At 33.9% G+C, this 16611-nt stretch overlaps 1 protein-coding gene across 1 annotated transcript in view; it reads left to right on the plus strand.

The window, feature by feature from the left end:
* The window catches only part of LOC129221625 (microsomal triglyceride transfer protein large subunit-like), a 94531-nt gene that overhangs the window by 74511 nt on the left and 3409 nt on the right, over positions 1-16611 (plus strand). The window contains exons 16-18 of the mRNA XM_054856149.1: positions 228-419; positions 1458-1612; positions 4658-4828. Of these exons, the coding sequence (XP_054712124.1) occupies positions 228-419; positions 1458-1612; positions 4658-4828 (518 nt within the window). The remainder of the gene's footprint in view (positions 1-227; positions 420-1457; positions 1613-4657; positions 4829-16611) is intronic.

The raw sequence follows: 16611 nt of genomic DNA on the forward strand, positions 1-16611 counted from the left end.
CTCTTTAGATATTTCCTAGTTTATCAATGTGCATGAAACTGTCTTTTGTCACAAAGGATCAATAGAAAAGGAACAATGTTAACTTGAATATTTTGTGGTCAATTTTTGTGTTGCAAGTATTAATAGCAAATATTTTTTTCCTGAGCATTGCTAATAAACTCTCAAAGTACATTTTAACTAAAAATTCTCATAAAATATTCAAAGTTGTTTATCTACCTGGTTTTTAGCTGGGTCTTTTTGTGGAAGGCTTTGGATTAAGCGATGAAGAACAGAAAGAAAATCCTGAAGAACATTCAGCTGGAATGCAATTATCTGTTCTCGGTGTGCATTTGAGGCCTTATATATTTTTCACCGGCACCGCTGAGTTGATGGGCTTAGTTTGGTCAGGAGTTGGTGGCGAGCCAACACCAGCCCTGCAGGTAAAAATCAAGTGCATAATTATTCATAAATTAAAATTTTTCTTCTTTCAGTGCTCTAGTTGTATGAATGTATTGTAATTCCCTGCCTTCTTATCTTTTTTGAAATCCATTTACTATAACTTATAACTTTTCTGGTCCAAACTTAGTTTTGAAAGTAAACACTTTCTGAAACTTATTGCACCTTTAGCCATAAAAAACAACAGTATCCATCACATACATCATTGAATTTTTTCTTCTCTATACATCTATACAAATATAGTCGGACCTCAATACAAGGTCATGCCTTGATACTTAGTAAAAGTGACCTAAAAATGGGGTGACCTTATCTTATAACTCATGCATATGCACTTGTAAAGAAAAAAAGTTTGTATTTAAATAGAATAACTCTATGGGAAATTTAATGTGTTCAAAAATATCAATTTAACTGGATTATAACTTTTCAACTAAGTTGAAATTCAAGTTTTAACTCTGAATAAAGTTGAATACAAACAGGCTGAAGCAAAGTAATGTATAACTGACTTTGCTTGAAATCTTCCACAATATAGGAGGGTATCAAGTTTATGTGATTAAAATAGTTTAAATGACAGTTAAACATGTTCCAAACATTAGGAGTTAAAAAATAAAACTTTTTACCAGTATTTCAGATCCATTACCTAGTTCAAATTTTTTGATTTGTATATATAAGGATTCAAGAACTGTATTTGAATTGGCTTACATACTATTCCATAACTTCCTCTCTTTCAATGAACCGTTTTTAAATACGTTCAGTTTAATTAGCCCTTTAGCCTTTTTTTTCCAAACAAAAAACTGAAAATTTTTGCTTGGAACAATCGCCCCTTTTTTTGGATCCACCCCTGATTCCAAAATGTTTAGTTCATCATGCCGTAGAATTTTCTTATTATTAGGAAATGTTTCAATGCACATAAAGAAAGAAAAAACTTTGTTGTGTTATTTAATAATAAAAATTTTGATATCATCTTATAACCAAGCTTCGTAATGAATTATGTTAACATGCTTCTTTTTCTTTTTAAATCCCAGGCAAACTTCCTGATTATGGATCAAATGCAGTCCATAGTTCTACAAAATGGAATTAGCGTTGACTTTATGCTGAAAGGAGCATTATCTGCTGATGTTTCTGGCACTGTTGAAATATCAATGTGGAATAAAAATGCTCATGCAAAAGTTAAAAACAGGTCTGAATACGGTTTTAATCATATTCTTCTTTCTTGGGTATATTTTATGTTCAATTCTGTTATCTAAAACGTGAAAAATAAATAATTACCTTTGTGCTGAAAATAAGAATTATTGTTGTTGTGTCTAATGATGTGCAGAGTGCGAAAGGTTTAGATGCCTCCAAAAGTCTTGATAACAAGATCTGCTAAATCTGTAGCCCAATGGCTGTACAGAATTTCAATTGGCGATGCTCCAAGTTGGAGGAGGGAGCAAATAATGGCCTGACAATTAAAAACATGATCCGAGGTGATTTGTAAATGAGGACAGTGTTTGCAGATGGGATAGGATTTATTATTAGTTGGTAATATCTTCATGTCCTTGAAATGTCCAGTGCGTAGCGTAGCTATTGTAGAAGAGAGGTTTCTTGGACAGTGAAGATCGTGGATTGTTGCCTTGCTGAGAAGCTGATCATAGATCCTTTGCTTGGCAACAGCATTCACGTCTGTGAAGGTGGCTGTTAGAGGTTGATCTTGGTCACGTGCTTCCTTTGCTAGGGCATCTGTACACTCATTTCCCTCAATTCCGACATGAGTAGAGATCCACTGGAGAACACAAGTTATCTTGAGTGACTGGAGAAGAAAATTAATGTCATAAAAGTAGTCATAAAAGAAGTCAATAAGAATTATAAACATCATTTAAAAGCACTAAATTTGTGACTCAAATTGCATGCTTGAGTTTAGGGGTTACAAAGAATCCATTTTTCAGTGCGAAAAGATGTGAGCTTAAAGACATTGAACAAAAGCCAAACTTTTTGTCAGTAAATTGCAATTTTTTTTTTCATTTTTTAGTCTTTTAATGTTTATATTTCATATTGATTTTCATATTTTTAATTTATATTGATTTTCATTTTTTAAATTTGTCTGTTAAAAAAGAATACTTTAATTATTGAAAGTTTGATTTATTCTTAACTGAAATTGTATAACTAATGCAAAGTAAAATTTATTCACACACGGAACATAAATCACATTCTCAGATAAGCAAAGTTAATCTATAATTCATTTATATTAGGTCTGCCATAAAATTCTGTCCGTTGTTGGTGAGGAAGAAAATGTTTTAAATATGTTTAATAATAATTACTGCCTGACATAAGCTTTCATAGTTGTTTAGTTGTTTATGATTTCTTACCAACTTAATGGTAATTCAGTAATCCATTTTTGAATAATCCCTTGTCTATATGGAGTAAAGAACTCAAGGTATATCTTCAATTTTAATCTTTTTATTATTGAACATTTTTCACACAAAAACATTTGCTAAAAACAGAATAAGTCAAAATCTGAGGAGGCTTGGCTTGAGAAATACGGTAAAAGGCCAGCATTGTTAAACAGAAAGCTAATCATACTGCATTACAACAATGCCAGACTACATGAACCTGATCAGTAAGGTTTGGACTCTTAACGGATTGGTCGCAGGTTTGGTGTCAGCCGGTCAAAGGTCCTCTGCACCTGCTAATAGTGAATGGCGTATGCTAAATCTTTCATGGGTCAGATGTCATGGTACTCCAAATTACCATTCCAATTGAATACTATTGGAGTTACTGGATCAGGGGTTGCTCCTCTCCTGGTCTAGATATAAAAACAGAGCCGTTTTCAGAGTCCCATGCAACTTGTTCAGCCACATTGAGGACCAAAGAGTGAATTGTGTGCTGCCAGCTCACACGCGTTCTTTGACAACTTACCAGGAAACCCCAGAACTAGACTTGGAAATTTTCACATTCACCGTACTCCACAATCCTTGAACACTTGGGCTTTTACTTGTTCCATTCCTTGCAAGCATTTTTGAAGGGAGGAAAAATTCAGAAGTGAAAAATGTGTCAAACAGTACTACTTGAGGTTTTGTCTTCAAAGACAAGGCATTTAACAAAAATGGGATTTACTGCCTCAGTTCCAAACGTTTCAGGTCAATCCAAAGAAGAATACACTAAAATAACAGCCTAAACTTAAGTTAAAGTAAATGATTCTACCCAAAAGGGAAAAAAATCATTACGTATAATATTTAAATTTCATAATTAAATGGCAAATGCATGTTAATTGATGGAAAATCACTAAGTTGTTCATTTCATTTAGGTCAAAGAACACAAATATTTGTTTTGTTCTTTAGAATAAAGCTTTTATTTGTTTTTCTACAGCTAATCTATTTTTCCATTACTTACTGTGTATACAGTTTCTTTAAGACTATTATAGCAAAAGCAGATTGCATTTTATTTGCTGAAAATTCTCCATCATGTTATTTTTCCATGAAATATTTTATCTCACTGACTGTTAAAAGAATTTCAAGTGTAGCTGAGTCTTGGATTTTGTTACATTAGAAGTAATTATTTTCACAACTCTATTTTTCATAAAAACTTTAAACCAGTTTTATCTCCTGCAGCTTTTAGAGGTTTTTAAGTAAAGCAAACATTAAAATGTTAAACGTATTGACTAATATTGACAACAAGCAATTTTATGGCTATAAAATGTAAACAGTTTGACGCTTTTTTAAATTTTGAGGGATGGAAACGGTGAGCACCAAAGTAATTTTGTACCAAATTTGGTGAAGATCTGTGTTAAAATGTAGAATTATGTAACAAACAACATACACACACACACATATGCTGCCGTGGAAAAACGCAGTAACTGCATTTTTTTTTTGCATTATTGTCATCTATTGTTCTTTAACTTTACTGTACAAGCTTGCTTATTTGGTTTTAGCTAAAAATAAAGGATGAGAAAAGCATAAAAATCCAGCATTTCCTCATTATTTTAGTATGGAATCCAAGACAATGTTTCTTCAAATATCTCAAAAATTCATTTCTACAGATCCTGTGCTTTGCCTTCCCATGGCAGTATACTGTTCTAGTTATTAAGAATTTTAGCTTCTGAATTTTTCCATCATTTAGAGTGTAATAAATAAATAAAGCGCAGTAAACTTAATGCTATGCAATTTTTATGAAGGTAAAATGATTAATTTTGTGTTCCTTTAAGAGGGAAAAACCCATGAAAGATTAAGCTTTGTTTTTTCAATTTCAGTGGTGCCCTCTTAGTCAATGGATTTTGCCGTGTTGATACCTCTTTTGTAGAAAGTCATGTAGATTTCGCATTAGGTGGAAGTTCTGCTCTAGACATGGTAGTAGATCTGGACTTTGGCAAAAAGCCTATGAAAATTTGCTTGCAAGTTGAGCAACCAGACTACATTTTCAGGTAAGTAAGTTTTTTTTTTGTTTTGTTGTTGTCATGTTCATAAACAGGGTGTTCCGTGTTTACCTGCAAGACCTGTATTTTCGCAATCGTTAGTCCTAGATGTATACTTCCAATTGCAAAAATGTTCAAAATCAGATGCAGAGTTAAGACATTGAAAGTTTGAAGTGAAAATAAAAGTAAGTCAAAAAACACAAAATTTAACTTGTTATACAAACCTCAGGTTCCCTGACTAATATTCAGAGAAATAATCTCCATTGAAAACTATAGTACAGTAAAATTAGGCCAAAAAATGGCCAAACCCAAACATCCGAAAAAAAAAGGTGAAACCTGTTGCAAATTACTTCTTACCCTTCCAGCAAGAAGGGGTAAAAAGTCCTAGCACTTTGCATGTCGGGTTTTGGGGGGAAGGGAGGGGGACAAAATAATCCTTTATTTAAATAAAAATAATTTCTATTACTTAAAAAAAATTCTCAAACCTCGCAGAAACCACTCTATAATAGTAAAATAATAAACTCTCACAGAAAAAAATTATAATTAACTGGGGTGCACAGGCGGGGGGGGGGGACCCCCTCCCCCAGTTCATGGAGCAGCTTTGCGTCATTGAAATTTTTAAGGCAGTTTTTTCAAGGGGCATTTTTTGCTTTTTTGAGGGCTTTTATTCTGGATGGATGCTCCGTCACACTTAAGGGGTGCGCCATCGCTTTTTTTTTCGGGGGGGGGGGGAACCCTGAATTTACATTCTAAAATCAACTATTTCAGTGAAGTTGATGAAAAAATTTCCCTGATTTAAACTTTTCCGAAGTACAAAATGCCACACAATGATATGGTGATGTCAGAATGATAATTCTAAAAGATCTAAGCAAGCTCAGTAACCAAATTATTTGTGACTGGAGTTATTAAATTGCTTAGAGTGCTGGAAAACAAAATTCCTGTGCAGCATAAAAAAAGTCCAAATTGACCAAAGTTTCCCTACTTCTTCTTAATTAACAAACTTCAACTATTCTACAATCTTTTGCCATCACCGTAAGGGGGGACAAACTGAAATGGCCAATAGTGAGACTGTCAATGCTGCAATTCTGCACCCTCTAAGTCCGTGGGGGTTCTCATTTGCAAACACTGAGCTACCTCTCTTTTACGCAGCTGGTTATGTGAGTTATGCTAAATATGCGGACACATACTTTCAACACTATCTCAAACTTTTGAGTACATTATGCGATAAAAAAAAATTTGATCACATCAAAAATCAGCTAAAACATCAGCTATCCAACGATCTAACTCAGTGCCAAATTCAGGTGGTCTAGAACCTATTGTGATTCAACGATAGAACAAGTCTTGATGAGAGCAATGAGCAACACAACAATAGAATGCTATATATTTACACCTTTTTGTCTCCCAGTTTGGAAATCACAATCCGTTTCTAAAGCCCCCAGAAGTTTCTTCCCTCTTAAGTTGGTAGTGGTATTGCTCGCTGATGATAAGGTGAGTTGCGATGAGACCTTTAACGTTCGGATAGTAACATCAAAGGATATTGAAGAAACACAATTTTGTGGCATTTCTTTGTAAAGGAGATAAACAGATATGTCTTTAGCTTCTGTTACGAGAGTAGTTACTATCTGTAAAGATGTGTAAGCCCAAACCATCTTTTACACTGAATGGTATGAACAGTAAAGATGGAATAACAAATTGTTAAAAACTTCTGGTACGAGTTATGCGCTGATCCTCCATCAGTATTCGATGAATCTGGTTTCAGAAGGAAAGAAATCTTGTATCGTTAAAGTGCTATTATCTGAAGCAAAAGTTTCATCCACCATCACAGAACGAACAGCTGGTGTCATATATGAGGCAGTGAGAAGCAAAGGGATGTAAGTGGACATTTTCCAAGTTTTGAATAAAACGCCTTTAAAGATAAAATCTTAGGTAGGCTTTCATTGATTTTCTTTTCTAAATCATGCTGTATAGAAGTATCTACCAGGTCTACTAGTACCATCTCTTGCCTCAGGATAGAAGAGAGGTTCACCAACCATTTGTACTGGTTATCTCCAAATTTTAAATTTTGCCACTTGCATCCCTTTGCTTCTCACTGCCTCATATTTAATAGATGGAAGATGCCTGCTTGATCATATTTTTGGTAATGTTCCGTAAGCTTCAAGGAAATATGCCAGCAATGCAGTATATAGGTAATTTGTAAGTATGGGAAAGCTAGTGTCATTTTTGATGGGTGCAAAGAAAGCACCACAGAAATATAATCTGCATCCTATTACAACAGCCAAGCCTTCTGCTCTAGAAGACTTTCTGCGTCTCAAATCTTGTGCTTGCTCTGTGGAGTTCATTGGATATAGTGAATGTTTGAAAAGTCTGAAAGTGGACTGAAATGCTCAATTATATGCTCAAACTGTGTTAGATATAGCTGCAACAATAACGATTTTGCTGAGAATCTAGATTCCAAAAAACATCTTGATAACGAAGACTTTTTGTTACAAGCTTAGGAGAAATCATTTGAAAGCAAAAAATAGTTCAGCATAATTTTTCTGGCCATTTAATCAAATGTGCACCATTAGAGGAGGTGGGGGGAGGAAAGATAATATTTTAGTATATAATTTCGTTTTGGGAGGTGAGCTACTGTTCTTATGGGGTGAACAGTTCTGATTTAATGCATTTTTGATTTGCATGAAATAATACTTCTACTAGAAATCAAGGGGGGGGGGTGAGAATTTATTTTATTTGGTGTAGGGGGGGGGTGCTGTAGCTTTGAGAGGAGATGCACCATATATCTTAGAAGATGTACACACTCGATTTCTAACTTTAACTTAGCATAAAATAATGTTTCCATCTGAAATGTATGGAGGGGGGTTCAGGGGTACTGCTTCATTTTACGGGAATAGGGGGGCTCTGTAGCATTGGTGGGGTATGTCATCCCTCTTCGAGGTCCAACACCTTTAATTTCATGCTTTTAAATTTAGTCAAACATAATATTCTCACTTTAAATTTACTCTAAAAATTCTGGAAAAATATCCAAAACAGCAATTTTTAGATGCCCCCCATTCTAAAACCCAACGCACAATGTGGTGGGATTTTTTACCTGTTCTTATTGGGAGGGTAATAAACAATTTGCACCAGGTTTAACTTTTTTTTGGATGTTTGGGTCCGACCCCTATTTTTACTGTACTAATTACTGACACAAAAAACTTGACAGTTGTGCGATCAAAAGTCAAGGCAGGGTTCATACGGGTCATGGAAATCCTGGAAAGTCATGGAAAAAAAAATAAACAAATTTCAGACCTGGAAAAGTCATGGAAAATTAATATTTTCATTAAATGTCATGGAAATTGATTTCAATTCATGGAAAAATCTCTTGGGCAGTAAGAAATTAACAATAGCTAAAAGAGCGCTGGAAATATTGAGTGATTTAGTAATATTGCATGTAAATTGAACAATATCAAAAACAAATCCGAGTTTTGAAATCCAATTTCATCCGCTTCTGTAACAGCTGCTCGTTGATTTTCATAATGTGATTTTACTACTGAGGCATCACTAATTTTGAATTCACCATCATTTTCAGCACTTCTTATATTTTATATTCTGTAGTAGCAGTAGACATGTACGTTCTTGATTTTTCCATGCCCCCTCAAAAAGTGCAATTAAAATGCATCCGAGTTTGTTTCAACTACTTGTAAAAATTCATTAATAATTTCATCAGAGTTTATCTCAATATGTTGAAGGCTTTAGAAATTGAAGACTTTAGTCAGGCAATAGAACATGAAAATAGGGGAATTATAATATTTAAAACAGTGATGCCCAATATACAGCTCGCAAAACTGATTATTGTGGCCAGCTGAAATATCTGGTTTAGAAAAATGAATTTACTGAAAAACGTAGCTTTCCTTAAATGAACAAATATACGGTCAAGTTACATGGGTGATTTGTGCACTATTGTCACCAAAGGGCAATGTTTTTATGAAGTGAATTCATTATTGGAAACTTAGTAATAATTACTCATTCAATTTTTGTCACATTATTACTATTCTGCCTTATTTATTAAACATTTATTGGACATTTAAACATCAGTGTATTACATTTCACTATATTTTTACTTTACTTGGATATATATGCTAAATACAAACAAGAATAATTTATTTGTTTCTGCAATGTGCACTGATATTTTTTCATTCACAAGTAAGTGCTCCAATGAGGTATTGGCATTCACGTAAAAGTTTTTCTAAAGCCTATTTCCGAAAATTGGCAAGTTTCACATTAAATGATACTATTCTCTTCGTGTAATAAGGTCATGAAAATTTTTATGAAGTCATGAAGAAGTCTTGGAAAAATCATGGAATTTTTTTATCCAAATTGAGTATGAGCCCTGTTTTTTGGTCCTTTACGAGCCAGGAGGACTAGATCTATGGATAATTACGAGAATAGTAGTTAAATATTCTAAGTTCATTATGTGCTGTGTGATCTTCGAGTGACTTCGGTTTGAGTTTGCCGAATTGCGTCGCAACTTTGTGCTTACAGTTCAAGAGAATCCGAATGGTAATGTTGTTACGCAACTTATTTCTGGATAATTTATAATAATTAGTGTTTTTTGAGTCAATAGTGCTACCTGCTTTGAGATTAGGGATATAATTGTCTAAACATGCCAATTACTGCATTAAAACACGCGCTGGCAAAGAAACGAGTCCAAAAGGCCCAGTTAACCAAACTTGCTACGAAATTACAAGAAGGTTGTGATTTTAAAGATGTCAATATTTGTGAACAGAAACTTGCATCCATTATTGATGAGTTAAACGAGTGTTTTGATTATCTTTTTACTAATTGCAAAGACGATGAAATAGAAATTTATTCATCAGAACAAGAACAGATTTATGATATTAGGGATGATATTGATTTCAATTTAAACCGAATCAAACGCGAAAATGATTCGAAACAACCAGTCTCTGTTTCAAACCAGAGCACCACCGTGAGATTGCCAAAAATATCATTGCCTGTATTTTCTGAGAGTTTACATGAATGGCTTTTATTTAGAGATATTTTCAATGCAACTATTCATTCAAATAAGGAGTTGTCAAAGGGAATAAAATTACAATACCTAAAATCCTCTCTTAAAGGTGATGCTTTACGCATTATTCAGTCGATATCTATAGTAGATGCGAATTATCAATTAGCGTGGTCACTGTTAGAAGAATGCTATTCGAATAATCGCAAACAGGTGTACGCACATTTAAAACGTTTTATGAGCATTCTTAGTATTCAAAATGAGAATCAAAACGCAGTTTTGAGTTTAATAGATATCGCAAGTGAGTGTTTAAGATCACTCAAAATTTTAAACCAAAACATAGAAGGTGTTTCGTCTGTTTTTCTTGGCTACGTTTTCAGTCAGAAATTAGATTCAAATACTAAAATGTGGTGGGAAAGAAATTTTAAAAAAGATGAATTACCGTCAGTAAATGAGTTAACGGATTTTTTGAAAAACCACGCAAGAACACTTAACGCCTCAAATATGAATGTAAAACGCAACAATTCTCCCAGAGTTTTATCAATTGTGGCAGAATCAAAAGAGGGAAAACTTCATAAGTGTATTATATGTGAAATGGATAATCATGTTACGTGTAAGTGTTCAAAATATCAGAAATTGCCGATAAAAGAAAGAGTTATTGTTAAGAAATTTAAACTTTGTTTTAATTGTATGCTTCCAAACCATTCACAAAAAAATTGTCAATATAATTATTCGTGTTTAAAATGTAAGAAAAAACACCACACAACATTATGTTATGGGGATCAGGGTAATAGAACTGCTCAATATGAAACAGATTTTCAATCATCGAATGTTGGTTCGATGAACCAAAAAAGGGATTCGAATATTACTCAAGCAAAAAGTGAAATAGTTGAGCACGTTAGTCAACTGAATACCTTGGCGATTCCCTTTAAAACTGAAAACAACGAAACGATAGTCTTAAATAATGTTGTGTCTGAGTCAACAGTCTTACTTTCTACTGCAGTTGTTTATGTTCAGAATATTCAAGGGGAAATGATTTCTGCTAGGGCGATTCTCGACGGAGGTTCCATGTGCAACTTGATCACTAATGAATTGGCAGATTTATTACGTACACCAAAGAAAAAGATAAACCTATCACTTAATGGCGTAGGTGGAACATCTGTAAATATTAAGTGGAAGACAAGCGATACGATAGAGAATAAGAGCAGAAGCTTTTCAAAAGAACTAAATTTTCTGATTACATCGAAAATAACAAATATAACCCCTTCCAGGGGCGATATTTCAGCATTTCGTTTGTGGGGGGGGGGTCGAGTTTCTTGAACATGAATTTCCTCAGTACGGTATAAAATACATATTGGTTAACAAGAACTGATAATTAAATGGTTTTAATGTTAAGAATAATTAGGTTTGTAAAGAACAATTAAAATTTTTTCGACCGAAGCTTTAAATTTATTTTGTTATAAGTTATCTCACAAAATATCTCGGTACTAATTTTTATTTTTTAGTAAAGTTTTAATCTGCTATTTTTAGAGTCGGGAAGAACAGAAAATTTTGTAACTATAGTTAATCAATATCCAATGACTTAATTTATTGCCAGTATAGCTAAAGAGGAAGGGCTTGCTTTGCCTCATTGCGCTTGGAAAGAAATTCTCTAACCTCCCAAGACACAAAAGTCAAAATTGGTTGACGTTCAGTTCTCCTACAACTTTCTGGTTGTGTGCGTAGTTTTTTACACCAATGAAGAGGCTTCATTATTGTAGCCTTGAAATAGCTACATGCTTTAGTTTCGTCTAAATTTGTGCTTTATTTACATCGTTTTTTTTCAATTTAATCACGAAAGTCATCTTTCAAATGACTGACTTGATTGAAACAGTCAAAAAACAATGGAAGCAAGAAAGTTATGTCAAAAAAAGCACATTTCCTTTAGATTCCTCTCTTTAAAATAACCAAGAAAGCTTTTTAAATAGGTTAGTATTTATTTTGTATCATTAAAAAGTATAGTCACAATTCACGAAACAATTCCTCTTCCCTCATGCTATTACTTATAAGTGTAGTATTTTCTTTTTCACTTTCTATAACCGACTTACATAATATTGAAGTTAAGACCAATAATAAATATAACTCATTAAATCCTGTCTCAATTTCTTGAGAAACTGAATTGATCAGTTTATTCAAAATATTGATTTAATATTTTGACTAAAACTTCATCTGGGTTTTGTCACCTCTTCCACATTGGCATACATTAAAAACTGTTACGAAAAGTTCTGTCACAAAGTTCCACACCTGGTTCAAGTATGCATTAATGCGAAAATTACTAAGAGTTTCAACTGTCAATCCAAGAATTAGGATTAAAGAATTAAAATTTTTATGATAGAGTAGCATTTATCAAAAAAAAAAAAAAAACGCTCCGCCGTATAAATAAAGTAAATAAAAAATTCAGACAAAAGCATACATATTTAAATGACATCAAATTTTTTATCAATGAAAAGGTCGCTTTCCAGTAATTCTTCCAGGGGGCTTTTATAACTCTTGAAGACCATCTTGTGTCACTTAGAGATTGTCAAGTAAAGAGCCTCAAGATACATTTGTTGATGTGAAAGTATTTTTTGATGTGAGATGTTTTTCAAAAATAGCATATCTTTACAAAAAGTTTCCATGAAAGCATATGATACACCGAGTTGCTAAAATGTATTTCTAGTACATGGCATCAATGAACACTTACTAGCTGAACATTAAGTTATAATATGAGCATAAAAATTTATGTAAAATGACAATTATGCGTAAAAATTGCACAGTCTCTACACTGTACGGGTATCTCATGCAAGATGCACCATCATAACATAGATTACTCAATTTTGAAATATTTAACCCATATGAAGAGATTATTTCTTTAGTTAAGGCAAACACTTATCCTCCATCAGGTTTTCTGTTCTGAAAATTCAGGCAAAAGATTTTCTAAGTTATCTAAATTGAATTTTACCATTTTATATTATTCTTAGTGAAAATTTTGGGGGTGCAACCGCCCCCTCTCGCACCCCCTATTTGCCGCCCCTGACCCCTTCTAAATATGTCCCAATAAATAAACTAAATTTTCCTTTTGATATTAATGTAGCAAATCAAGATTTTAATAAACCGGGAAAAAGTTCAATGTTGTTAGGTAATGAAGTGTTTTTTGAGCTGCTGTTATCAGGGAAGATATATATTCAAAATTCAAATTTAATTTTACAAAATTCGGTATTTGGTTATATAGTTGGAGGAAGTGTTAAAGATCATGAGGAGAATAGAGTTCATTGTGGGCTAATTAGTCAAGCGGAAAATTTAAATGATGAACTACAAAAGTTCTGGGAATTAGAAGAAGTGGATGAAAGGTCATTTCTAAAAAATTCTGGCGAATTTAAATGTGATCAAAATTTTACAGAAACTTATAGAAGAAACGAGACTGGTAAGTTCGTTGTGCAAATGCCTTTCAAAAAAGACTCTCAGTGTTTGGGAGAATCAAAAAGTATTGCCCTTAGAAAACTAAATTATCTATACAGATGTCTTGAAAAAGACCCTGTGCAAATGGCACTGTACACTGAGTTCATGAGAGAATATAGGGATTTAGGACACATGCAGGAGATCAAAGAGGTAGAAGAAACAGGGATAACTTATTATATACCACATTTAGGTGTCTTTCGCCCTGAGAAAAATTCTAGAAAGATGAGGGTTGTGTTCAATGCTTCGCAACCTACATCAACTGGGGAGTCCTTAAATTCTATTCAAATAAACGGTGGGGTGATTCAGGATGAATTATTTTCAATTATTTTGTGATTTAGAATGCATCGGTTTGCTTTTACAGCTGATGTCATAAAAATGTACAGGATGATTCTCATTAATCCTAGTCAACACAATTTACAACGTATTTTATGGAAGGATTCCTCTAGTGAACCGGTGAAAGTATACAACCTTGGTACGGTAACGTACGGAACTACGAGCGCTCCATACCTAGCTATGAGGTATTTAAAACAACTAGCATTAGATGGTCAAAAAGAGTTTCCTATGGCATCGTTGGCTATTCAAAACAATTTGTACATGGACGATGTCCTAACTGGTTCAGGAGATATAGAATCAGCTAAAACTTTGCAAAGTGAGTTAGTACAATTATTTGAGACATGTGGTATGGCATTTCACAAGTGGTGTAGTAATGATTCAAGTTTACTAGAAATCGTGGGAACTTCTGAGAGTTACAACTTTAGCTGTGTTGAAGAAACTAAAGCATTAGGTCTCATATGGGATCCAAAGAGCGACACTTTGAAATTTCACTTATCAATGACAGAACAAAACCAGTTTATGAAAAGAGAGGTGCTTTCAGTAATTGCACGTATATTTGACCCTTTAGGTCTCTTAGGTCCTATAGTTACGGTCGCCAAGGTATTTATGCAGAAACTTTGGGCTTTGAAATCTCTGTGGGATGATAAGTTACCTGAAGATAAACTGAAAGAGTGGAAAGAATTTCGGGAGTCCCTAGAGTTGATTAATGAGATAAAGATCAGTAGATTTGTATTAAGTGAGGATTTTGGAGTTTTAATTCTTAAGGGTTTTTTGGATGCATCAGAAGTTGCCGATGGTGACTTAATTTATGCCGTGAGTCAAAGCCATTCTGGTAAACTTGCCTCCTATTTACTATGTAGTAAGAGCCGTGTGGCGCCCATAAAGACCTTGACAATTCCAAGACTGGAACTTTGTGGTGCAACACTTTTGGCAAAACTAATGCATAAAGTTATGTCAGCTCTAAAAGTACCCCGTTCTTCAGTGTACTACTATTCTGACAGTACAATTGTTCTTTCATGGATTCTGAAATCACCGTCTGAATTAAAAACATTTATAGCTTCAAGAGTGTCAACTATTCAATCTCTTATTAATGTAAAACAGTGGGGATATGTTAAATCAGCAGAAAATCCCGCAGACTTAATTTCAAGAGGATGCAAAACACAGGATCTAATATGTAGCAACCGGTGGTGGAATGTTAAACAATTTCTAGTTCAAGATGTTGAATCTTCAACAAGTGTATCTAAATTCACTGAAGTTCAATCCGATAATGAACAGTTTTACCGTGAAATTAAGATTCCTGCAAAAGAGTCTAGTAATACTACAATGATTATTGCAGCAAGCTCATCAGTGCTGGACGATGTATTGAACTGCAGTAAAAACTATTATAAAACTGTGCGTATTTTGTGTTATGTATTACAATTCATAAAAAATTTAAAAAGACGTCAGTGTTGTTCAGGTAGAATCTGTGTTGAAGAATTTAGAATCACGGAGCATCATTTGATTCGAGACGCTCAGAAAGCTCTTGACAAGAAAACCGTCGAAGGGTTAAGTAATTTAAAGCCATTTGTGGATAAAAAGGAAATAGTGAGAGTAGGTGGAAGGTTGTTAAGAGCAGACATTCCTTATGAACAAAAATGCCCTATTATATTGCCTAAGAAGTGTAAATTAACTAAGAAAATATTTTTTACTTATCATTTAAAGTTTCTTCACGTTGGACCACAAGGGCTATTGAATGTAGTTCGATTAAAATTCTGGCCATTGGATGGTTGAGACTTGACTAGAAAAGCAGTACATTCCTGCATTACATGCTTTAGAAATAAACCCCTTTTAAGTTCTCAAATTATGGCAGATTTGCCGAAAGATCGAGTATCAGGGACTTTTGCCTTTAATTGCGCTGGAATAGATCTGTGCGGGCCCTTCTATGCGACTTACAAAAACCAATGTAAAGGAACATTGAATAAGATTTATGTTTTTTTTTATATGTTTCTCGACAAAAGCAATCCATCTCGAGGTCTTAAGTGATCTAACTTTGGATGCATTGATCGCAACATTGAAGCGTTTCATCGCTAGAAGAGGAAAGCCGGCTAAAATCTATTCAGATAATGCCACAAATATGGTAGTTGCTAAATCAGAGCTTAAAAGATGGTCGAAATTAGTAATAGCTCCAGATAATGAGTTCTCAGCTTTTATAACTTCTGAAGGTATCGAGTGGAAATTTATTCCTCCCAGGTCACCTCATTTTGGGGGATTGTGGGAAGCAGGTGTAAAGAGTGTAAAACACCATTTAATAAGATCTATTGGGAACCTGAGATTTAATTATGAGGAATTGGAAACCATCATTTTGCAAATTGAGTCCATTTTAAACTCTCGCCCATTAACACCCATGTCATCAGACATTGACAGTTACGAGGCGCTGACACCTGGTCACTTTTTGATTGGACGGTTATTTTCACTTCAAACTTGCAATATCTTAACTCTGCAATTGATTTTGAACATTTTTGCAATTGGAAGTATGCATCTAGGACTAACAGTTGCGAAAACAAAGGTCTTGCAGGTTAAAATGGAACACCCTGTATAATAATAACTATAAAGAGGGGTGCCATTTCCTCAATAGGTTAAACTTATTTATTTACATGTAAGATAGCTCTAGAAAGGTTTATCGCACAAAAAGAGGAAATAACACCCTGGGATCCAGTAGGAATTGAACCCGCGACCTCTGGCATTTGAAGCTAAGCTTCTACTTCAGAGCCATGGAGGCTGCCGTGGCTTTACTTATATTCTCTTGTACTGTATTAGTTTTTACAATTTGCATTGGTATGTTACTAAAAAATACAAAGTATTCACAGCAGTCAGAATGACTGTTCCTTCCTTACCTTGATGCTCAAAAAACTTTTTACATTAAAAAAGGAGACCGTAGAGCATAATGGTCTGTACTTAAAAATGATATTTTCTAAACTAATAATGTGTTACTAAAAATATA

The sequence above is a fragment of the Uloborus diversus genome, chromosome 4 (genome assembly GCF_026930045.1).
Source record: "Uloborus diversus isolate 005 chromosome 4, Udiv.v.3.1, whole genome shotgun sequence".
NCBI classification, from domain to species: domain Eukaryota; kingdom Metazoa; phylum Arthropoda; class Arachnida; order Araneae; family Uloboridae; genus Uloborus; species Uloborus diversus.